Source organism: Rhinopithecus roxellana, chromosome 20 (genome assembly GCF_007565055.1).
Source record: "Rhinopithecus roxellana isolate Shanxi Qingling chromosome 20, ASM756505v1, whole genome shotgun sequence".
In the NCBI taxonomy this organism is placed as follows: Eukaryota; Metazoa; Chordata; class Mammalia; order Primates; family Cercopithecidae; genus Rhinopithecus; species Rhinopithecus roxellana.
Genome location: NC_044568.1, coordinates 70,257,604 through 70,279,927, shown reverse-complemented (window position 1 = coordinate 70,279,927; position 22,324 = coordinate 70,257,604). Strand labels below are relative to the sequence as shown.

Sequence of the window (22,324 nt, the reverse complement as noted above, 5' to 3'; positions counted from 1 at the left end):
GGCCTCCCCCCAAGCCCTGGGGGCAGCGGGCGGGTGGCGCTGGGAGATCAGAGGACTCAGAGGAGTCGGGCCCAGGGGGAGGGGGCGGGGAATTTCCCCCCACGCCTGCCTGGGCCTGCTCCCCTCCCCCTTCTCCGCCAGGTGGGGGGCGCCGCTGGGGGAATTCCACTGCAGTGCGAAGGCTCGGGAGAGTCTGGGCTAGGGGTCCCAGGGAAAGGCGGGGGGCGGGGAGGAGGGGACAGACTGGGACCTGGGGCACAGCTGCCTTTCTCCCCAGACACCAGCTGCCCCTGCCTATCCCGGACTGAGCGTCCACGACTCCCGCCTGTCTCGTGGGCGCGGGGGCAGGGAGTGGCGCTTCCTCCTTCAGGCCAGCGACATCTGGACCAGGGGCGGGAGGGGCGTGCGGATCCGAAGAAAAGTGTGCGCGTGAGCACCTGGCAATGAATGGGTGAGAGTGCGAACGCATGCGTGCACTGGAAGGAGGGCGCTTGTAACTCTGACATTCCGGGGTATCCTGGGGCGCGTGCGGCCACGGGTGGGGGTTCTGTATCTCCCATTTTAAGGGCCTTCCGTCCGCTTGCCTCGCCTGTCCCCCTCCACACCCTCCCACTTGAACCGGCACCGACCTGAGAGAGAGGGGGCGGGGAGGCGCGGGACGCCTGGGGTCTGGGGAACGGGCGTGGGAGGCGTCTGGACCTGCTGCCTCCGCTCCAGTCCTGGGCGGGGCTTCCCGGCCTCCCACGTGGGGAGGGAGAGACCCAAGGGGAGGGACCCAAGGAGGGATGCGAGGGGGGCAGGAGTCAGCGTGTTGGAGACCTGGGCGAGGGAGACGCCGAGAGCCAGGCGCAGTGAGAGGGGGCGGGTGTAGAGGCCGAGGCACCGCCCAGAGCTCGCTGAGACAGAGACTGAGAACGCCCCCGGCCAGATCCCCCCCCGGAGAGACCCGGGTAGGGACAGGGGCAGAGAGACGCCTCCAGGGGCAGAGGCCGTGGGAGGCAAAGACCCCCAGGAGAGATTTACCCACCCCAGACGGAGAGCGCGGCTCAGTCGGACGAGGGCAGACTGTCAGAGGACAACGCCCCCCAGGTCGCCTGGGAGACCCCGGAACGACCCCGGGGGCAGCCCGGGCCGTGTCCGGGCGAGGGTGACCTATCCTTGGTTGGGGGCGATGGGGACACAGGCCCTGCAGGGCTTCCTCTTTCTCCTCTTCCTCCCACTGCTGCAGCCGCCAGGAGCCCGGGCTGGGAGCCTGCACAGTCCAGGTAAGTACGGGCACGGCTGACGGGCCGTGTTCACCACCCTCTCCTCGGCCTCCGCCCCCAGGGCCAGACCCCCGAGGCTGGGGAGGGTGACAGAGCAGGTGGCCGGAGCAGCCGAGCAGCCCGAGGGTTCCCGCAGGGGCTGGTGCGGGGACGCTGGCTGGAGACACAGGCGGGAGGTGGCGTAGGGGCGCGAGGATGCCCGGCGTGGGTCCGGACTTCCCCAGGCCCCGCCTTTGCCGTGCAGGCCTGTCCGAGTGTTTCCAGGTGAATGGGGCTGACTACCGCGGCCACCAGAACCGCACTGGCCCGCGCGGGGCGGGCCGCCCGTGCCTCTTCTGGGACCAGACGCAGCAACACAGCTACAGCAGCGCCAGCGACCCCCAGGGCCGCTGGGGGCTGGGCGCGCACAACTTCTGCCGGTGAGGGGCGGGGCCTGCGCTGGGGGCGAGGCTGGGCTCGCCATTGCGGGGATGGCCCAAGGCGGGGCCTCTGTGCGGGCGGTGTGGAGGTCTGCGGTGGACCGGTAACGCAGCCGCCCGAAGAACCTGGGGGCGGAGCCAGAACGAGGGGCGGGGCGGGGCGGGGCGGGGGGCGCGGAACTCTGGCGCAAAAGGGGTCCTCCTCAGGTGCACAATTTCTGCAGAGCCTCATTTCAGGGCCAGGAGAGAAATGGACCGGGGTACTCAAAGGACCCGTATGGGCGAGACCTGGTGGGGGGGGTTCCCTGGAGTGAGGGGACCGGCTCTTGTCACACAACTTATTTTGGGGTTCAGAGCCACAGCTGCGGTCTGAGGCAGGATGGACCGAGCAGGAGGAGAGCTGCAAAGCTCTTCTGCTTTTAAGCGGGGTTGGAGGCCAGGCGCGGTGGCCAAGCCTGTAATCTCAGAACTTTAGGAGGCCAAGGCGGACGGATCATCTCAGGTCAGGAGTTCGAGACCAGTCTAGCTACCATGGTGAAACCCTATTTATACTAAAATTACAAACAATTAGCCGGGCGTGGTGGCAGGCGCCTGTAATCCCAGCTACTCAGGAGGCTGAGGCAGGAGAATCGCTTGAACCCGGGAGGTGGAGCTTGCAGTGAGCAGAGATCACGCCACTGCACTCCAGCCTGGGTGACAGAGCAAGACTTGGTCTCAAAAAAAAAAAAAAAAAAAAGGTGGGGTTTGAGGGATGGAAGTGGCTGAGGCCCATGCCCGGTGGGGGTGAAGACTACAGATGGCCTCAAAGTTCTCATATATGGAGTCAAGTCTAGCAACAGCTGAAGCCTAAAAACAGCTCTCAAGGCCCCTTTAAAGATTCCCGCTGTCCACTCGGAAGTCGACGGTCCAGTTCCTTCATCAGGCAGAGCTCTGCGTGGACAAAACTGGAATTTGTGGGTGGACAGCAGGGAGCACAGCCGCTTACAGGCACAGAGGCTTGAAGGCCACTTGGAGTATAGGCCGCGCGGCCAGACCTGGGTTTGCTATTCTTGGGGTGGTGGGACCCCCACCACCTCCTTCCCACCCGCAGTAACCCAGACGGTGACGTGCAGCCGTGGTGCTACGTGGCTGAGACAGAGGAGGGCATCTACTGGCGCTATTGCGACATCCCCACCTGTCACAGTGAGTGGCGCAGCTGGACAGAGGTGGGAAGGAGGGTTGTTTTTGGAGTCATGGAAGTCTGACTCTCCCCCCTCAGTGCCAGGCTACCTGGGATGCTTTGTGGACTCAGGGGCACCCCCAGCCCTCAGCGGCCCCAGCGGCACCTCCACGAAGCTCACGGTCCAGGTGTGCCTTCGCTTCTGCCGCATGAAGGGGTACCAGGTACTGCTCACGGGCCCAGACCAGTGACCCCTGACCTGGACCTAAAGACCCCACTCAACTCCCATCACTCAGTTGCCAAACCCAGACACCGGTTTCTGAACCTCCAGCCCGATTCCCACCCCGACCCCAGGCCCCACCACTTAACCCTTACCCCAGCCCCTGCCCTGGGGTCACCCAGACTGTGCTCCCAGCTGGCGGGCGTGGAGGCTGGTTACGCCTGCTTCTGTGGCTCTGAAAGCGACCTGGCCCGGGGACGCCTGGCCCCCGCCACCGACTGTGATCAGATCTGTTTCGGCCACCCCGGACAGCTGTGTGGCGGAGATGGGCGGCTGGGCGTCTATGAAGGTGAGGAGTGGGCGGGGACCAGTGGGGCCTGGAAGGGCAGGGGAGCCGCCGTGTCGTGGACCTCAGGGTGCTGACTGCCGGCTCCGACCTCAGTGTCCGTGGGCTCCTGCCAGGGGAACTGGACGGCGCCTCAGGGCGTCATCTACTCCCCGGACTTCCCGGACGAGTACGGGCCGGACCGGAACTGCAGCTGGGCCCTGGGCCCGCCGGGCGCCGCGCTGGAGCTCACCTTCCGCCTCTTCGAGCTGGCCGACCCCCGCGACCGGCTGGAGCTGCGCGACGCAGCTTCGGGCAGCCTGCTCCGCGCCTTCGATGGCGCCCGCCCACCGCCTCCCGGGCCGCTGCGCCTGGGCACTGCCGCGCTGCTGCTCACTTTCCGAAGCGACGCGCGGGGCCACGCGCAAGGCTTCGCGCTCACCTACCGCGGTGAGCCCCGGCCCGGCGCGCCCTGCCCGCTGTTCCCACCCCGCTCTCCCCACCCCGCCTCACGCCCCTCTCCGCAGGGCTGCAGGACGCCGCCGAGGACCCAGCGGCCCCCGAGGGCTCGGCCCAGACCCCCGCGGCGCCCCTCAACGGGGCCAACGTGAGCTGCAGCCCCAGGCCTGGGGCTCCGCAGGCTGCGATGGGGGGTGAGGCGGGCGCGCGGGACGGGAGGGAGTCAGGGAGCCGCCCTCTCAAGCCCATCCTCACCGCAGCCGTGTGCCCGCAGCCCGGGTCTTCTCGACGGTGACGGCTGTCTCGGTGCTGCTGCTGCTGCTCCTGGGGCTGCTGCGTCCGCTGCGCCGACGGTGCGGGGCGCTGGGGCAAGGCCTGAGGGCGGACCTGTGGTGGGGAGCCGGGGCCCCAGAAGGGAACGGAGCTAGGAAGGAACTCCTGGGATCTTAAGGGAGCGAGGCTTTGGGTCCACACACAGGATCGCGCGCGGGATCGCAGGTAGAGCAGGACGCTGCAGCGGGATTGGTCTGGCTCGGCTGATGTCTGCTCCCTCTCTAGGAGCTGTCTGCTGGCTCCGGGAAAAGGGTCCCCGGCGCTGGGGCCTTCCAGGGGCCCCAGGAGAAGCTGGGCTGTGTGGTACCGACAGCCCCGAGGGGTGCCCCTGCCCTGCTCCCCCGGGGACCCCCAGGTTGAGGGTTCTGCCGCGGGCTACCGGCCTCTGAGTGCCTCCAGCCAGAGCTCCCTGCGCTCGCTCATCTCCGCTCTCTGACTCTGGACCCCCAGGGTCCGCTGGACTCGCCACCAGCGAGATACTGAGATGCTGTGCTGCGCCGCACCCTACCTCGGCCTTGCGCCTGTTTAGGGGCAGCTTGGCCTCTGGTCATCTTGGGGAGACCGGAAGTCGGACAGGAAACATCTGGTGCTATTATCTGGGACTTGCCCTTACCGTGGGGGTCCAGATGGTCCAGACCAAAGGGCAAGAGAAATCCAGTCCCCTCTCCATGGACCTTTATGTGGGGGTGGTCTCTGGTTTTAGAGGTCTTTGAACCCCTCTGGGGGTGATCTTAGACTGCTGTCCTCAGTGAGAGGTCACAGGTCAATAAAATCGGTCAAAAAGACCCCCATGGAATTTGAATAAAGGTTCTACTTTGGTCCGGGCCTCGAAAGTTCTTCCGCGGTGGGAGGAGCATGTTAATGACCATATCGGCGCCGAGGGTTGCGTGTGTCCATGCAAATTAAGGGCGTTGCACGCAGACTTTGGTGGAGCTGCCTAGAATGCAGAGAAGGACCTGGAACGCAGACAGATGGGTGGATGGGTGGAGTCCTGTAGAAGGCGGGGGCTCCAGGGGAGTAGGATCGTGGGCAGCGTTATGCTGAAGAAGGGGTGCCTTCCTGGTCCCTGCTCAGGGTGGACGGGGCGGAGGCCAACTTTGCTCCCTTGACCTCCAGCCTTACATCTTTTCTGTTTCCTGTCTGTCCTGGGCAGGGCCCCGCAAGGATGCGCCTTGTGGGCGATAACTGGGAACGAGTTGGGCCGAGCCCACGCTCCGAGAAGCCTGGTGCGAAGGGCAGGGCCTCTCCGGACAGCTGCGGGCGCGTGAGCCACGCCTTCAAAGGCCTGGGTACCGGGGAGCGCCTTGCTGCACTCCGGAGCAGTCCGGCCGGCGGAGAGATCACTCTGGAGTGGGGGCGCACCGAATCTAGGCCGGACCCAGGCCGGACCCGTCCGGCAGCACCTTGGACAGAGCCCGATCTGCAGGGTGGGGCTGGGTGGCGGGACTGTGCCCTCGAGGGTGGGTGCCCAAAGGTGCGGAGACCTGGGTGTCATGCGGAAAGCCCGGATGCACAGTTCTGAGGGACACGAGGTGCCAGGGTCACTCTAGCGGAGCTCTCAGGACCCGGAACGTCGGGTCGCAAGCCCCCAGCCACCCCATGCAAACGGGACTGGGATCGCGCAAACTATGCTAGGAGGCGAGGCCTGGGCAACCTCGGGGCGGAGCCTCCCCGCCGGCCGCGCCCATTGGCTCTCGCTGCGACGACGTCAGGAGCCCCGCGCGCGAAACGCTGGCCGGCCGGCGGGGACTAGGAGCCTGGGCGGAGCCTGGCGTCCCCTCCCGCGTCCGGCCGCGCCCGTCCTCCCGGCTGCAGAGACTACCGGCCACCGGTGCCGCCGCGAGCAGTCCCTGCGGCGCGTCCGCCTCGGCGGAGCCGACCGCAGTGCGCTCAGGCGTCCGGTGCGTCCCCAGCCTCCACCCCGGCGCGGGGGCGTCGGACTCGCGCGTGCGCAGCGCGGGAGGGGCGCGGACTGGGACCCCCTAGCCAGCGCGTGCGCCGATCGAGCGCAGGGCGGCGGGTGGGCGCCGGGCTCCTGGCAGTGATGGGCCTCCCCGCGCTGCGGCCCCACTGAGGAGGCGGCTCGGGGACAGGAGGAGCACGGGCTGCCCGCGCGGTGCGGACCATGGCGTTCCTGGCCGGGCCGCGCCTGCTGGACTGGGCCAGCTCGCCGCCGCACCTGCAGTTCAATAAGTTCGTGCTGACCGGGTACCGGCCCGCCAGCAGCGGCTCAGGCTGCCTGCGCAGCCTCTTCTACCTGCACAACGAACTGGGCAACATCTACACGCACGGTGAGCCGCGTCCCGCAACGCGCTTCCCACACCCGCGGCCGCCCTGCCCGCGTTGGGCCGGTGGTTTTGAGGCCGAGGAGGGCCCCAGCGCCCAAGTCCTGGGCTACCCCGGCCCTGGCACGGCCAGTAGCCGCGGTGACAAAGCTGCCATTGTCCCGGGCCGCGCTGCCAGCTTCCGCTTTCCCGGCGGGTGGGGGCCGGGTCAGGAAAGCGAAGCAGAGTGGGGTCTGAGCCTGCTTAATCCCTCTGAGCCCCAGGGGTAGGGAGCTTGGTGTCCAGCCTCTGTAATCCCAGCGCCCTGGGCACCCTCTCCTGCCAGCACCCAGCCGGGAGATGGTGTTGACTGCGGTGAAGAGGGCCCAGGAGGAGCCTCCCAGCGCAGCCATCCTGACGCCCCCGTCCCAAGCAGCTCTGTCTTGGGGCTCCGCCTGGTGGCGGCTCCTTCTTCCCCCAACAGGCGCCCGGCCCCTCCTCCGCACCCCGCGGAGCTCTGCTGACATAGCCCTGCCCGTCCTTGAGCTGCCCCAGGCAGGCAAGGGACCATGAGCGGCCGGGCCTGGGCTGGGTGCCTTCCCCGAGTTTTTGCCAGGCCACATCCCACAAGAGTGGGCAGCATTCGGAGCTCCATTTGGCTCCCAGGAGGCCAGAGCTAGAGGTCGGCAGGGAGGGGTGGAGACCCCCCAGAAAGGGCTAGGCTGGAATGAAACTCCCCAGGGAGAGGCCTGGAGAGCTGGGATGAGCCCCTCTCAGCCCCCTTCCCTTCATTCTGGACTTGTCTTCCCCTGCCTGGTCTCACCCCTTTTTGGAAAATAAAAAGGCCCAGTGCCTCTATTTGTCTGGACACTTACGGAGAGGGGAGGACTTGGGTTGGGAAGAGCAAGCTAAGTGGCCCCGGGCTGGCATCACTGCTCATGTGTCCTCTTCACAACTCAGCTTGAGGTTTCACTGCCTTAGGCTTCTCCTGTAACCTCCTGCTTGTGTGGGGAGAGCAGTGTGAGAGTGGGACTGCGCAGGCTTGTCCTCTGCCATTGCTTACTTGCTGGGCTCACCTGGGGCCTGTTGCTCAGCCCCTCCAAGTCTGTTTCATCACCTGCAAAGTGGGGATCATGGTCTCTGCTTCCCAGACCAGGAGCCATGATAAGTAACCAGTGCCAAAAACCTTTTGCCCAGGGCCTGCCTCTGGCCAAGACCAGGTGGCCAGCTGGATGACAGCATTACCTGGACCTGTCTTGCTCTGCCCTGTGTTGTGTCTGGACTGTGGTCCCCTTGAGGATGTGACTGAAGCTATCTGGTAGATGACTGTCTCCCTCCCTAGGGCTGGCCCTGCTGGGCTTCCTCGTGTTGGTGCCAATGACCATGCCCTGGGGTCAGCTGGGCAAGGATGGCTGGCTGGGAGGCACACACTGCGTGGCCTGCCTGGCACCCCCCGCAGGCTCCGTGCTCTATCACCTCTTTATGTGCCACCAAGGGGGCAGCGCTGTGTACACCCGGCTCCTCGCCCTGGACATGTGTGGGGTCTGCCTTGTCAACACCCTTGGTGAGTCAGGGCCCAAGGGATGGGAGCTGGAGCCACTGGTGGGGGAGGCATGGGACACGCATATAAGCCATGGGTAGGGAAGGGTGGGCGGACCCTCACACTGACATGCCCTCTCCTGTTCTCTCCTCTGTGCAGGGGCCCTGCCCATCATCCATTGCACCCTGGCCTGTAGGCCCTGGCTGCGCCCGGCTGCCCTGGTGGGCTACACCGTGTTGTCGGGTCTGGCCGGCTGGCGTGCCCTCACCGCCCCCTCCACTAGTGCTCGGCTCCGGGCATTTGGTTGGCAGGCTGCTGCCCGCCTGCTGGTATTCGGGGCCCGGGGAGTGGGGCTGGGCTCAGGGGCTCCAGGCTCCCTGCCTTGCTACCTTCGCATGGACGCACTGGCGCTGCTTGGGGGGCTGGTGAACGTAGCCCGCCTGCCCGAGCGCTGGGGACCCGGCCGCTTCGACTACTGGGGCAATTCCCACCAGATCATGCACCTGCTGAGCGTGGGCTCCATCCTGCAGCTGCATGCCGGCGTTGTGCCCGACCTACTCTGGGCTGCCCACCACGCCTGTCCCCGGGACTGAGCTGCCATGCCAGCCTGCCCACAGCAGCCTCCAGGTGTTCCTACCAACTTGTCTGCAAGGGGCTAGCTCCCTGGATACTTCCAGCTCACGAGACGTCTCGGCAGAAGCCCTGTTCACCCATTCTTCCCTGTGGAGGGAAGAGTGCCGTGGCACTCCAACTTCCTTCCCTGCCTTTTCCCTCCAAGCTCCTGTTTTACTGTGTCAGCTGGAAGGAAGTCTTTCCCTCTTGGGACCTCTTTACCCTCTGTGACCTGTGGGGTTGGACCAGAGGGACTCTGGGGTCATGCCTTGCTCTGAGAGTTCAAGTCCTGCCAGGCCGCCAGCCCGGAGCCCTCACCCCATCCTGCTTCTCCCACCAGGCCTCTGGCCAGCCCATTGGGCCCAGACTTCCTGACCTCCATCTTTATGCCCTGCATACCAGCCCTCCCAGCAGCCACAAGCTTGCCTGCCCTGGCTCCCTCCGCCCAGAGACTATGGAGTAAGGCATTCAGGGCAAAAGGACCAAGGGGGCATGGACCCTTCTCGTACCAGCTGGCCACAGGCACAAGGGCCGCAGCTGCTGCTTCTAGGAAACTGGCACATGGAGCTCAGTGGCCTCGGATCCTGGGACCTCTGGGCCGTGCCTGCCCTCCACCTTGAGTGCCATACTCCAACAGCTCCAGGTGCCCACCAGGGATGTGCCCGCTCAGGAAACCTCTTTGTTCCACACAGCATGGGGCTTCAGCTGCTGGCCCAAGGCTAGGAGCGCTGGGTTCTACAGCAGGGCTCAGCCTCAGGGGCCTAAGACCCTAGATGACATCAATAAGGGGACAGGAAGGGCCATGTATGCCACATGAGCAAGCTTGGGTGCTCCCAAGGTTCAAATACTTTTTATTGGACATGGCCATGGGAGTTCCCGAGGGGCCCCAGCTTTCAAGGGCGATGGGAAGGACACAGGATAAAAGGTTAAAAGTGCAGAGGCAGAGCATGGGGCTCAGGTTGGGTCTAGGGTGTCCTCAAACAGGCTGAGGAGGTTCCGAGGCTCAAAGGAGGGGAAGGAGCCCCGAGGAGGCTCTGAATCGATGTCACTTAGGTCCAGGGCATCCCTGGGAGTAGGGAGGAGACAGTAGTGACACTCAGGATCCAAAAGCCAGCCCTGCCCACCCCAGCCCATGGATCTGCTTACCTGGGTATGCACCTGCTCCGGGGGGTGGAGGTGCTCCCCACAGTCCGGGCCAGGACAGCCTCAGGGGAGAGTGAGGGCCTGCAGGAGGGCGGGCAAGACAAACAGGGTGTCCAGGGCTATGGAGTGCGGGATGAAACCAGCTCCGTCCCTACACAGGGTCCAGGCTCCCGCCTGACAAACAGGCAGGAAGCCACAGTCAGGGACAATAAAAACTTGGTGCACTCTGAAAGCAGCACTTGGACAGCCTTCAAAGTCCTTCCATCTGGCTGCACTCCAAGGCCCCCTCTGTCCTTTTCGGAACACATGGACTTGACTGAGGCAGATCTGAAGTAAACTTTTAGTGAATGTAAGCCTTCCTGGAACTTCTTGTTCGCTATCAAGTGCCCCTGAGGGAGGAGGTGATGTGTTTGTCAGGAAGGGGCTAACTGTGGAGTCCCCAAGAGCTGTCTGCCCCGAGTGTGTGGTTTCCTAATTACAGCCTCTCAGTCAGCTACCAGGCCCCAGGGACCAAGGACTTGTTCCTGGGGCAGCGCTCCCCAGACTCTAGAGGCTTTCTCTTCCCAGAGAAGGGACAATGTTTTGTCCCTGGGCACTGGCAGCCTCCACTGGTGTCGGGGATGCACGGCCGGCCACTCCCTGGGGTGCCGGTGCCCTAATGTGAAGCCATGCCCTGAACAGCCAGTCCACACGCCCAGCTGCATTAAGCCCGGCCGGGCCGCACCCCACCAGTCTTGGTTCCCTTCCCCAGAGTGTGATGGGGACCGGGTTTGTGGGAGTGGTCCCCCTTCACCACGAACCTCCATGGAGCCCCAGTGATATCCCCCTCCTTCCTCCCAGCCCCCCATACCCTGCACTCAAACCCACCCTAAGCTGTCGTCATCCCAGTTACTGGAGAGACTGCTGTCCAGGAGCAAGCTGCAGGGTGGTGAGCCAGGCGGGGTGGCTGGCGGGCCTGGGGGCTGTAGCCAGCTGGCAGGGTGAGCCAGCCCATGCCAGAGCCAGCAGAGCAGGGCAAGCAGGGCCTGTGGGGGAGAGGAGCTCAGGATGTGGGCAGGCAGACTCTGGGGCTGGGGGCAGGGCAGGCAGCCGCCACTGTCAGGAGCTTACCTGCCACAAGGCCCACCCTCGGCTCAGGGCCTCCGCTGCCATGCACCACAGCACACCCCAGGCCCGCGGCTGCCTCAACATAGGCAGTGCCAGCAGGGCCTCGGCCGTGGCCCGCAGCTTGGGGTCTGGCTCCAGCATCATGACAAGGACAGAACGCAGCTCGGAAGACAGACCTGCCCATGAAGAAGGGCCACATCAGGGTCCCAGAATGCCGACTGCACCCTGAGTCCAGCAGTGCCTCCATGGCCAGCCACTGTCTCCCCAGGAGCCCATGGCAGCACCCCCTCCCGCCCTCACCCACTCACCGGCAGTGAACTCGGGGGGCAGGTAGCCCTGGCGCAGCTGCTGCCAGCCCTCCCCACCATGGGGCAGCTCCATGTTGCATGCCACTTCCAGGATGGTGAGGCCCAGACTGGCAGGGACAGGATGGGGACAGAAGGGGGCAGGGTTGGCCCTGGGACACAGACCCAGTCCCGGGCTGCCTCTTGGAGGTGGGTGGGAGAGGGATGCTACCTTCCTTCATCAGTCAAGGAAGGGTGGAAGCAGGGGGAAGGGAGGCCCCAGCAGGGCTGATCATGAACCCTGGGCAGGATGGGGACATCATGGAATATGGGCCCTGTGCCCAGGGAACCCACGTGCCACAGTGGTGAGTCCGCCCAGTGCCCTGATGGACAGACACCAGTTACTGCTGACAGGTATGACCATCCTGATGATCAGGGCAGTGGTTACCAGTGTGGACACTGGAACCCAGTGCCTGGGGCCAGTCTCAGCTGTGCCACCTGCTAGCAGTGGGTTCCGGCAAGGCCCTTAACCTGGCTGTAAATGGAGTGACAAGTGTTTCTCCTGTAGAGCTGTGAGGAGGCGGCAGGTTACATGAAGTGGCTCTGGAGGGTTCGAGGCTCACAGGCAGCCTGACCAGAGAGCCTCTGCACTGGAGAGCAGGGACAGCATCTCAGCCTCGTGGGTCTGAGGCCGGGTGTCCTGGGCTAGGGTGGAGCTTCCCTCCTGAGGAACGGAGCTTCCGTCCCAGGAAGGGCCTCCCATAGCCTGCCAAACACCTGGCATGCCCTGGTCCCCACCTGAACACATCCGCTGCTGTCCCATAGGAGCCCTGCAGCAGCTCAGGGGCCATGTAGCGGGGGTCTCCCTCCTGGACCTCGCCAGCTCCTGCTGTACCCAGCTCCACCAGCAGTCCGAAGTCACCCAGCTTGCAGCGGCCCCGGGGCCCCAGGAAGATGTTGGCAGGCTTGACATCAAGGTGCACCAGGCCCTGGCTGTGCAGGTGGGCCAGGGCAAGCAGCATATCCCGCAGGTAGCCCCAGACCTGGGCCTCAGGCAGGCTGGCGCCCCAGGCCTCACAGTGCTGCTGCAGGCTGGGCCCGCACAGCTCCGTCTGCAGGTACAGGATGCCGCCCTCCTCCCAGGCCTGCTCCAGCCTCACGCAGCATGGGTGCTGCCCCACCTTCTCGTGGCTGCCCACCTCGGCCAGCTTGCGGGCCCGGTCCTTGGGGCCCCGGAATGGTGACATGGAACGCTTTACCGCATAAAGCCGCCCGTCCTCCTTGGAGCGCACCTGGAAGGGAGGTGGTACCCACACGCACGGTGGGGGTGAGCCACAAGTGGCACAATCAGGTAGGGGGACAACCTGACAGACCCCATTAAGGGTTCACACACGGGGGACAGTAGTATAGCTGGTATCTGTCTCAGACCCCTGCCCTGGGCAACAGCAAAACCAGACAAACCTCCATCCCTGAGGCTGGGTCTGTGGAGACCCAGCGATGAAGGACCCAGGGCCAACCTGCACGGACCCCAGGGGACCTCTTGGATGTGTCAGAAGGTGGAAAAAGCAGCTGCAGAGCAACACAGGCAGCACAGGCTGTGATGTGAAAAGGGGGCTCCCCGTGAGAAAGCTGACCTGGGGGGCCAATGTTGTTTGTACTTAACAAAATTGTCTTCATATAGGACTCGTACAAGGGAAAACTATTCTTTAAAAGAAAATATAAATGACTGGAAACTGTGTTGAAGAAAACAAGGTGGCAGGCAGGGGGTAACTCAGAGCCTGCCAGCCTGGGGAGGGCTGGCCAGGCACTGCACTCAGGGCTGGTGCCAGGGGCCAGGCAGACTCGCCAAGGACCCTGCACAGCTGGCGCCAGGGCCTGAGGAGATGGCACAGGGGCTGCCGCAGCACGTGCCAGGCTCTGGACAAGGGGCCAGTGTGCACAGAGCAGCCCCTGGAGGGGCCAGCATTGGGGGGTGATGGGAGCAGCCAAGTCAAATGTGGAGGGAGCCTGTGAGCCCAGCAGGGACAGGATGTAGGGAATGGAAGGGGATCAGGCTACCCAGGACCCTATCCCGCCACAGGAGGGGCAGAGACACAAAGGAGGTCCCCTAGATGGGCCTGGAAGGTGTTCCCTCACTCACCTTGAAGACCTCTCCGTAGGAGCCATGGCCCAGGCGGCTGAGCCTCTGGAAGCTCTGCTGGAAGAAGGACTCTGGCCGGCTTGGGTCATACCCAGGGCTCTGCAGAGTCTCTGAGACCTTGCCCCGGAATGACACGCGCCGGGGCTGCAGCTGGTGCCAGCCTGGGGTCCGAGGAGGGAAGAGGCGGCTGATGGGGATGCTGCCCTTGGCAGGGGGCGGAGGTGGGAGGCTCCGGCTGAACCCCCTGGGCCTCTTGAGGGAGAATCCAGGTTCTGCATGGCGGAAGTAGGCCGGGACTGGGATGGGGGTGCCACTCAGGGGTGGCGGGGTGCCCTCCGTGGGCATGGGCATGGCCAGCGCAGGAGGCCCTGGGGGCAGAGATAGAGGCTGAGTACACGGCAGTGTGTCCACTCTGATACCACCTGGCCTCGTGGTCCCAAAAAGGCCACAGAAGAGAGCTGTGTCTACACCACACACTTACTCTACTTCAAACGGCCATGGGGGCAATACGCACCTACCAAGAAAAGGCAGAGGACAGACTCACACTCACCTGCCCACTGGGCTGTTGTATTTTAGAGACGATAGAAACATAAGAGGAAAACCATGGGGCCTTTGTTCTTGAGGGTCTTGTGGTCGGGTAAAGGTTAAGACCAAGGCAGTTTGGGGTCAGACAGGCTGCGCCTGCATCCCTGCCCTTGTCATGGTCAACTCTTTGACCCTAAACTACACAACCTCTTCCAAGACCACACAGGCCCACGATCCCTTATCTCCAGTGAAAACCCAGAGTCCCTCAAGGGTCTTTCTTTTTCATATCTGTCATGCCAAAACCCAGCTAGTGGTGTCCACTTCCAGAACGGCAGTGTGCACAGCTCCATGGACACCTCCCCCAGTGAAACAGCACAACTGGTGACGATTATTCAAAAGCAAGCACTGAAAGCCTCTGGGCATGGTGCCCAGGGCACACAGCAAACAAAAGTTTACACAAGAAAACCTGCCAAGGCCTGGGAATAACAGCAAGCCTGTTGGTACCTGAGCCATGACACTCCTGCCCTCCCACCTCCAGCACCCCTCACCGCCCGGCTAGCACTGCGGGCAGGTGTGGCCAAGAAGAAGGGCTCCCTCTCCCCCAGCTCCCTGTCAAGGGTTAGGGTGTTTGCCCAGGAGAGCCAGGTTCTCAGCACTTCTCAACCCTCCAAGCTCCACATGGCAGAAGCTAAATTCCAGCTGAGTGTGGCAGACAGGCCGGGGGCTCCCTTCTTCCACCTGCCCCTACACACAGAATAGAGGCTGTATCTCAGGCCCGGCAGGTTGGGAACGTGGAGGCCCAGCTGATTTGTAGGAAGGAGGTTCCACACTGGGAGAGGGAAACCAAGAAGGCCAGAGGCTCCTGCGTGACCCAGCGACCTGCTCCTAAAGCAACAGCAGTGCTCAGAGAGGTGCACTGCTGTCCTGCCCCCAGTTTCACAGCACGGCTCAGACAGAGATTTAGCCTAGGGTTAGACATAGGTCATAAACAGAGTTCTAGGCCAGGCATGGTGGCTCATGCCTGTAATCCCAGCACTTTGGGAGGCCAAGGCAGGTGGATCGCTTGAGGTCAGGAGTTCAAGACCAGCCTGGCCAACATGGTGAAACCCGGTCTCTACTAAAAATGCAAAAATTAGCTGGGCATGGTGGCGTGCGCCTATAATCCCAGCTACTCGGCAGGCTGCGGCAGGAGAATTGCTTGAACCTGGTAGGCAGAGGTTGCAGTGAGCCAAGATTGCACCATTGCACTTCAGGCTGGGTGACAGAGCCAGACTCCATCTCAAAAACAAAAAACAAAAAACAAAAAAAACAGAGTTCTCCCCACCCACCAACCCCCTGAAAATTGGCTTGATTTGAAACAGTGTGTAGGGAAGTTCAAGTTTAAAGGGGCTGCCAAAATCAGTGGAGGTTTTGGTGGTGAGCTGTTAAGAGACTGGTACCTGTATTAGGGCAACCAGCTGAACCATAAGCCAGCTAGTTTACCACAGAGAAGTAGGGAAAGAGATAGGTAGGAAGAGTCTGCTTGCAGTCAGAACAAACCTCACTGACCTCAAAAGCCACCCTGTCAAAGGAGCTCAAAATTAATTGGATCTGGCCAGGCACAGGGGCTCATGCCTGTAATCCCAGCACTTTAGGAGGCTGAGGTGAGTAGATCACTTGAGGTCAGGAGTTCAAGACCAGCCTGGCCAACATGGTGGAACCCCATCTCTACTAAAATACAAAAATTAACCAGGTGTGGTGGTGCACGCGTGTAGTCCCAGCTACTCGGGAGGCTGAGGCAGGGGAATTGCTGGAACCTGGGAGGGAAAGATTACAGTGAGCTGAGATCGTGACACTGCACTCCAGCCTGGGCAACAGAGCGAGACTCTGTTTCAAAACAAAACAAAACAAAAATTTAATTGGATGAGCCTGTGGAACAATTTATGCCCCAAGGTATTGTTCGTTTGCTTGTTTTTGAGACAGGGTCTCACTCTGTTGCCCAGGCTGGAGTGCAAGTGGTATGATCTCGGCTCACTGCAGCCTCCAACTCCCAGGTTCAAGTAACTCTCTTGCCTCAGCCTCCTGAGTAGCTGGGAATGCAGGTGTGTGCCAACACACTAGGATAATTTATATATTTTTAGTAGAGATGTGGTTTCACCGTGTTGGTGAGGCTGGTGCACCAAAGTATTATAAAAAACAATAGAGCAGCCTGGCATAGTGGCTCACACCTGTAATCCCAGCACTTGGAGAGGCCAAGGCAGGTGGATCACAAGGTCAGGAATTCAAGACCAGCCTGGCCAAGATGGTGAAACCCCATTTCTACTAAAAAATACAAAAAAAAAAAAAAAAAAAAAATTAGCTGGGCGTGGTGGCTGGTGCCTGTAATCCCAGCTACTCCGGAGGCTGAGGAAAAGAATTGCTAATTGCTTGAATCTGGGAGGTGGAGGTTGCAGTGAGCCGAGATCATGCCACTGCACTCCAGCCTGGGCAACAGAGTGAGACTCTATCTCAAAACAAACAAACAAACAAAAAACAATAGAGCAACAAACTGGTCACTGGTGGAGCCTAATAGTTGGGTGTGATTGGGGGAAAAAAATAGAGTGGGCCCTCCTAAAACCACGCTTGTCCCAGGGTGGCTGTGCACATGCCCATGGCTGCATCCTCAGGGGAGTGACATGAGAGGCCTCACAGTGCGGGGGACATAGACTGCAATACAATAGTCCAGCCAGTCACCAACAAATAAATGATCACAGACCCTGGAGGAGGGTGGAGAGCTAGTATGCACAGTTACTACAACATATTACCAAAAATGTCCAGTTTTCACCAAAAAACTACAAGATATACAGACACAAGAGGGTATGGCCCATACACATGAAAAAACAAAACAGGCAACAGAAACTGCCCCAATGTCACTTTTTTTTTCTTGAGACAGGGTCACGCTGTATCACCCAGGCTGGAGTGCAGTGGTAGGATCTCAGCTCACTGCAACCTCTGCCTCCCACGCTCAAGGGATCCTCCCACTTTTGCCTCCTGAGTAGCTGGGACTACAGGCTTGCACCATCATGCCTGACTAATTTTTGTATATCATGTAGAGACGGGGTTTCACCGTGCTGCCCAGGCTGTTCTCAAACTCCTGGACTTGAGCGAACTGCCCAACTCAACCTCCCAAAGTGCTGGGATTACAGGGGTGAGCCACCACATCCGGTCTCCAGATGTCAGATTTAACAAAGACTTCAAAGCAGGCTGGGAGCGGTGGCTCACGCCTCTAAACCCAGCACTTTGGGAGGCCGAGGCAGGTGGATCACCTGAGGTCAAGAGTTCGAGACCAGCCTGGCCAATATGGTGAAACCCCACCTCTACTACAAATACAAAAATTAGCCGGGCGTGCTGGTGCATGCCTGTAATCCCAGCTACTCAGGAGGCTGAAGCAGGAGAATTGCTTGAACCCAGGAGACGGAGGTAGCAGTGAGCCAAGATTGTGTCATTGCACTCCAGCCTGGGCAACAGAGCGAAACTCCATCTCAAAAAAATATATATAATAATAATAATAAATAAAAATCTAAAAAGAGCAGTCTCCAGTATCTGAGGGAGTAGAGAGGTAAGGGGAGGGATGCTACCTGGGCCTGGCCGGCAGGCTGCCTTCCATCTTGCGGAGACTCTTCCTCTGACTCTAATTACCTCAGAATCCCAGACCAGGGTTTCTCCAAGTCAAGAGCCACGGTATTGGGATCTTCGAGGTCACTGTTCACAAGCACAGCCTCCAGGCCCAACCCTGGCACCCTCGGGTACCTTGACCTGTGCATCTTAACCCAGTTCTCCCACCATCCCTATGACTTACGTTCTAGCATGACTGGCCTGGCCCAACAGCCTCAGTGGTGGGATGGGGGAGGTAGGAGCAGGGGCTCCCACGTGAATCCAGGGTGTCCCTGAGCTAAGGCCAGGCAGGGGTGACCTCCGCAGCTTCCAGGGCCCTGGGCGATTGGGCCGTCTCGCCTCACCCTCTCACCAGGCCCAACACATCTGCGGGCCACCTTTCCGGGTAGACTGTTAAGTTCCTTCCAGGCAGGGCCGCGGCTGAGTTCACTCCGTGGGTGTGGGGAAACCCTGGCGAACAGAGCAGTGGATGGGCTGTCACGGGAAGGGGCTGCCACCAGGGAAGAGGGGCTGTCACCAGGGAGGGGCTGTCACTGGGGGAAGGCGTGTCACCGGGGGAGGGGCTGTCTCCGGGGGAGGGGCTGTCACGGGGGAAGGGCCGTCACGGGGAGCGCGGTGGCGCGGGGTTGATGGACAGCAGGCGGGGTCTCCGGGAGGGGCGAGTAGGGCGGGGCCGCCGCTGGGAAGGGAACCAGGAACTGGGGAGGACCAGAGGCAGGGGCTCGCGGGGGCGGGCCTGAGGGGATGCGGGCGGGCCGCCCGGGAGGCCTGAGGGGCAGAGGTAACGCCGACCGGGCGAGGCGGAGGGGAGCGGCGAGGTGGCCACGCCGCGGCCCCTCATGGCGGGATATGGACTTACCTGGGGCGGCTGGGCGGGGCGCGGGTCCGCGAGGGCCCAGATTCCGGGTCTGCGGAGGCCACGGGAGCCCTCGGGTGGCCCAGCGGGCCGGAGTCTGCCGTCGACTGCTCCGGACGCCCGGGCGGAGGACACCCCTGAGGGGGAACGGCCCGTGAACGCGCGCGGAGCTGCTCGCGCCAAAAATTCCAAACCGGCCTCGAGGCCCCTCCCCCTCCCCAGTGCAGCCCGTCAGGGGTGCCCAGGCTCCGGGGCTCCTCCCCTCGTGCTGCGTGCGCGCCGCTGCCCCGCCCCGCCCCGCCGCTCAGTGCGCAGGCGCACAGGGTCCTCTGAGCTGGCCCGGGGCGTGGGCGGCCGGGCCTCACCCGCCCTCTAGCGCTTGCCGCCTAGTCTCTGGGACGTCCACCGCACTCCAGGCCTCGCTCCCGACACCCACTGCCCTCGCTGGGCTGGTGTAGTGTTTGAGTCCATAAAAGGGACGGCTATCCCGATGCTCGGAGCAGGCATAGCCCCAGGGTTACTCCGGGTAGGACCAGGAAGTCCCTACGACCTCCTGGGTCCCGGCACCCCACTTCTCACTCCGGCCATGTTCTGAGCCAGGGTCGCAGTGGCAGGCCAGACACACAACCCCCAACTCCTAGCGCGCGGCTTCGGGAGCCAGAAAAAGCCGCCTCTTCCAGGAAGCTCTCCAGACAGGCAGGACTCTGCTTGGCCTGACCTCGCCTACCTGCAGCTTCCCTGCCAACAGGCCCCAGCCACATTTTTTTTTTTTTTTTTTTTTGAGACAGGGTCTCACTGTCACCAAGGCTGGAATGCAGTGGTGCGGTCCTCCCACCTCAGCCTGCCGAGTGTATGAGATCACAGGCCCGCGCCACCGCACTCGGCTCACATATTTTACTTTGAGACAGTGTCTCATTCTGTCGTCCAGGCTGGAGTGTAGTGGCGAGATCTCGGCTCACTACAACTTCCGCCTTCCAGGCTCAAGCGATCCTCCCACCTGAGCCTCTTGAGTGGCTGGGACCACAGGCGCGCCCCACCACACCCAACTAATTTTTGCATTTTTTTGTAGAGACAGTGTTTTACCATGTTGGCCAGGCTAGTCTCGAACTTCCGACCTCAAGCGATCCGCCCGCCTCGGCGTCCCAGAGGGCTGGGATTACACCGCGACTGGCCGCAGGATCACAGTTCACTGCAGCCTCGAGCAGCCACTTCCGGGGCAGCTCCTCCATTCTCTTAAATTTGAGACTTGCTCTCGGCTCAAATCCCTTTAGCGCCGTCCTGGCTGAACGACCTTGGGAATGTACTGAGCCTTTCTGAGCTTAGGATTAGTCTCCTCTCCTGAAAAAAACAGCTGAGGACGCTGAGATGATCCCCTAAAGTGATTAGTAGAGGCCCTCGCGGGGCAAGCCGGGCTAGGGATTGTTACTTTCCTCACCGAGGGGCTCTTTATCCGTTTAACTGGGTGGGAGGAGTCACGCTTCCGGGCAACCCTCCCCCAAACGCTGGCCTTCTCACCCACACCTCTCCTTCCGCTTTATTTTAGCTATTGTCCTAATCTCTGTCTGATGTTGTATCTTTTGTGAGTTTACTTGTTGACTACCTGCTCCTCCTAGCCCTGGCCTCCAGAACCAGGCCCCCAAACCCTTCGTGCCCCCTAGAAGTCTCTGACAGGTAATGGACTGCAAACCTTCCCACCCATTCAGTGCCTGCACCCTCTGTAAACGCTCTGTGCATGGAGCAGCCGTGTAGGGGAGGAGAGGCTGGAATCATGGCTGGGGGCGGCAGCCCACCTGCCTGCCCCTTTCCTTGTCCTTCGCATCTCTGGCAGCTGTGCTCCAGTGACTCAGGCAGGATCCTTGTTGATGACTCCAGACTGACCCCCAGGAAGCCTGGGGCACACACAGGCCCCTCCCCAGCTTCCTAGGGCTACCTGTGCCCGCCCCATCTCCCCACAGGTCCCCTTCCAACCGCCCATTTTTGAAAGTCTGATTCACAATGATAATTAAAAAAAAAAAAAAAAGGCATGGAAAGACATGCTTCCGATGTAAATTTCACTGTGTGAGGAAAGGCTGTAATATAAATATATGTAAATGGAAATAAGGAGAGGGAGCAGGTAAGTGCGTGGACTGTGGTGTAAGGGAAACTAGGACTAGCGATCCTGTCTGTCCTGGTTTCTGCATGTGTAAAATGGGGATAAAAATAAAAGTTTTCTAGCCTAGGCAACATAGCAAGGCCCTGTCTCAAGAAAGAAAAGAGAAAAGAAAGGAAAGGAAGGAAGGGAAATAAAGGAAAGGAAGAAAGGGAAAGAAAAAGAGAGAGGGAGGGAGGCAGGGAGGCAGGCAGGCCGGCCGGCCGGCCGGGAGCGGTGGCTCACTTTGAGAGGCTGAGGCAGGCAGATCACGAGGTCAGGAGATCAAGACCATCTAAACCATGGCTAACATGGTGAAACCCTGTCTCTACTAAAACTACAAAAAATTAGCCGGGCGTGGTGGCGGGCGCTTGTAGTCCCAACTACTCGGGAGGCTGAGGCAGGAGAATGGCGTGAACCCGGGAGGCGGAGCTTGCAGTGAGCGGAGATCGCGCCACTGCACTCCAACCTGGCCGACAGAGCGAGACTCCGTCTCAAAAAAAAAAAAAAAAAAAAAAAAAAAAAAGTCCCAGCTCCTCAGGAAGATGGAGCAGGAGGATCACTTGATCCCTGGAGTTAAAGGCTGCAGTGAGGGCCAGGCGCGGTGGCTCACGCCTGTAATCCCAGCAGTTTGGGAGGCTGAGGCGGGTGGATCACCTGAAGTCAGGAGTTGAGACCCGGCTGGCCAACATGGTGAAACCCGTCTCTACTAAAAATACAAAAATTAGCTGGATGTGGTGGCAGGCACCTGTAATCTCAGCTACTCGGGAGGCTGAGGCAGAAGAATTGCTCGAACCTGGGAGGTAGAGGTTGCAGCGAGCACAGATCACACCACTCCACTCCAACCTGGGTGACAAGAGCGAGACTCTGTCTAAAAAAAAAAAAAAAAAATGACTGCAGTGAGGCATGATTGAACTACTGTACTCCAGCCTGGGAAACAGAGTAAGACCCTGTAAAAAATATAGAGTAATAATAATAGTTCCTCTTTCCTCGGGCAGTATGAGCACTAAATGAGAAAATGCCTGTGAAGTGCTTAGCACAGAGCCGAACACACAGTAGAGGCTTACTCATTGTTTAAGAATAACAGGCTGGGCGAGGTGGCTCACGCCTGTAATCCTAGCAGTTTGGCAGGTTGAGGCGGCGGGTCACTTGAGCTCAGAAGTTTGAGACCAGCCTGGGCATATGGCAAAACCCCATCTCTACAAAAAATACAAAAATTAGCTGGGCATGGTGGTGTGTACCTGTGCTCCCAGCTACTCAAGAGGGTGAGGTGGGAAGATCCTTGAGCCCAGGAGGTGGATGTTGCAGTAAGCCGAGGTGGCACCACTGCAGCTTGGGCGACAGAGCGAGACTCGGTCTCAAATTAATAACAATAATAATAATAAAACAGTAAGACCCACTCATCTGTACAGTCTGTTGCAGTTTTCAACGCTGCACTCTGGGCCAAAAAGAGGCCCCAGGAGGAAAGAAGCCGGGACTCCTCTAACCACCCTGGGGTCACAGGGACCGAGGCACTGGCTCGCAGGGTTCCGGACCAAAGCGCTTGGCCGACCTCCTTCCGGGAGGAATCCCCCCAGCCGCAGCCCAGGAACGCAGTTCCCGCTAGTCCCACCCGTACGACCAGGCGCGGGCCGCGCGCGCCCCCATGTGTCCCATTGCCGCCACAGCACCCGCGGCTCCGCCCAGACTCTCCCAGGAAGGCGCACATCCGGTTTTGGCCACAAAAGGAAAGGCGAGGCCCGGCGCGGTGACTCACGCCTGTAATCCCAGCACTTTGTGCGGCCGAGGCGGGCAGATCACCTGAGGGCAGGAGTTTGAGACCAGCCTGGCCAACATGGTGAAACCCCGACTCTACTAAAAATACAAAAATTAGCCGGGCGTGGTGGCGGGCGCCTGTAATCCCAGTTACACA

The 22,324-nt window shown here is 61.1% G+C and overlaps 3 protein-coding genes across 6 annotated transcripts; 2 read left to right on the top strand and 1 right to left on the bottom strand.

Moving 5' to 3' along the window:
* The first annotated feature begins 855 nt into the window (after positions 1-855).
* KREMEN2 (kringle containing transmembrane protein 2) lies at positions 856-4,999 on the top strand. Of its 2 annotated transcripts, XM_010376097.2 has the most exons (9): positions 856-1,265; positions 1,510-1,684; positions 2,775-2,866; positions 2,943-3,067; positions 3,259-3,412; positions 3,506-3,838; positions 3,916-4,041; positions 4,122-4,200; positions 4,406-4,999. In XM_010376097.2, the coding sequence occupies exons 1-9, from the start codon at positions 1,172-1,174 to the stop codon at positions 4,614-4,616; spliced, it is 1,389 nt and encodes a 462-aa protein (XP_010374399.1). In that variant the 5' UTR covers positions 856-1,171; the 3' UTR covers positions 4,617-4,999. The 2 variants fall into 2 exon arrangements, with proteins under 2 accessions (XP_010374399.1, XP_010374401.1); XM_010376099.2 differs by lacking the exon at positions 4,122-4,200 and having other exon boundaries at positions 4,406-4,569.
* Positions 5,000-5,890: 891 nt separating this feature from the next.
* PAQR4 (progestin and adipoQ receptor family member 4) lies at positions 5,891-10,092 on the top strand. The gene is made up of 3 exons (XM_010376091.2): positions 5,891-6,471; positions 7,787-8,008; positions 8,144-10,092. Exons 1-3 carry the CDS (start codon positions 6,306-6,308, stop codon positions 8,575-8,577), a joined length of 822 nt encoding a protein of 273 aa, XP_010374393.1. The 5' UTR covers positions 5,891-6,305; the 3' UTR covers positions 8,578-10,092.
* Positions 9,404-19,412, bottom strand: PKMYT1 (protein kinase, membrane associated tyrosine/threonine 1). Of its 3 annotated transcripts, XM_030925016.1 has the most exons (10): positions 19,368-19,412; positions 18,288-18,421; positions 17,613-17,878; positions 13,271-13,638; positions 11,929-12,422; positions 11,155-11,261; positions 10,850-11,022; positions 10,607-10,764; positions 9,743-9,820; positions 9,404-9,662 (listed from the first exon to the last, which is right to left on the bottom strand). In XM_030925016.1, the coding sequence occupies exons 3-10, from the start codon at positions 17,620-17,622 to the stop codon at positions 9,551-9,553; spliced, it is 1,500 nt and encodes a 499-aa protein (XP_030780876.1). In that variant the 5' UTR covers positions 17,623-17,878; positions 18,288-18,421; positions 19,368-19,412; the 3' UTR covers positions 9,404-9,550. The 3 variants fall into 3 exon arrangements, with proteins under 3 accessions (XP_030780876.1, XP_010374394.2, XP_010374398.2); XM_010376092.2 differs by lacking the exon at positions 19,368-19,412 and having other exon boundaries at positions 18,288-18,541; XM_010376096.2 differs by lacking the exon at positions 19,368-19,412 and having other exon boundaries at positions 13,271-13,431; positions 18,288-18,529.
* Between the last annotated feature and the right edge of the window lie 2,912 nt (positions 19,413-22,324).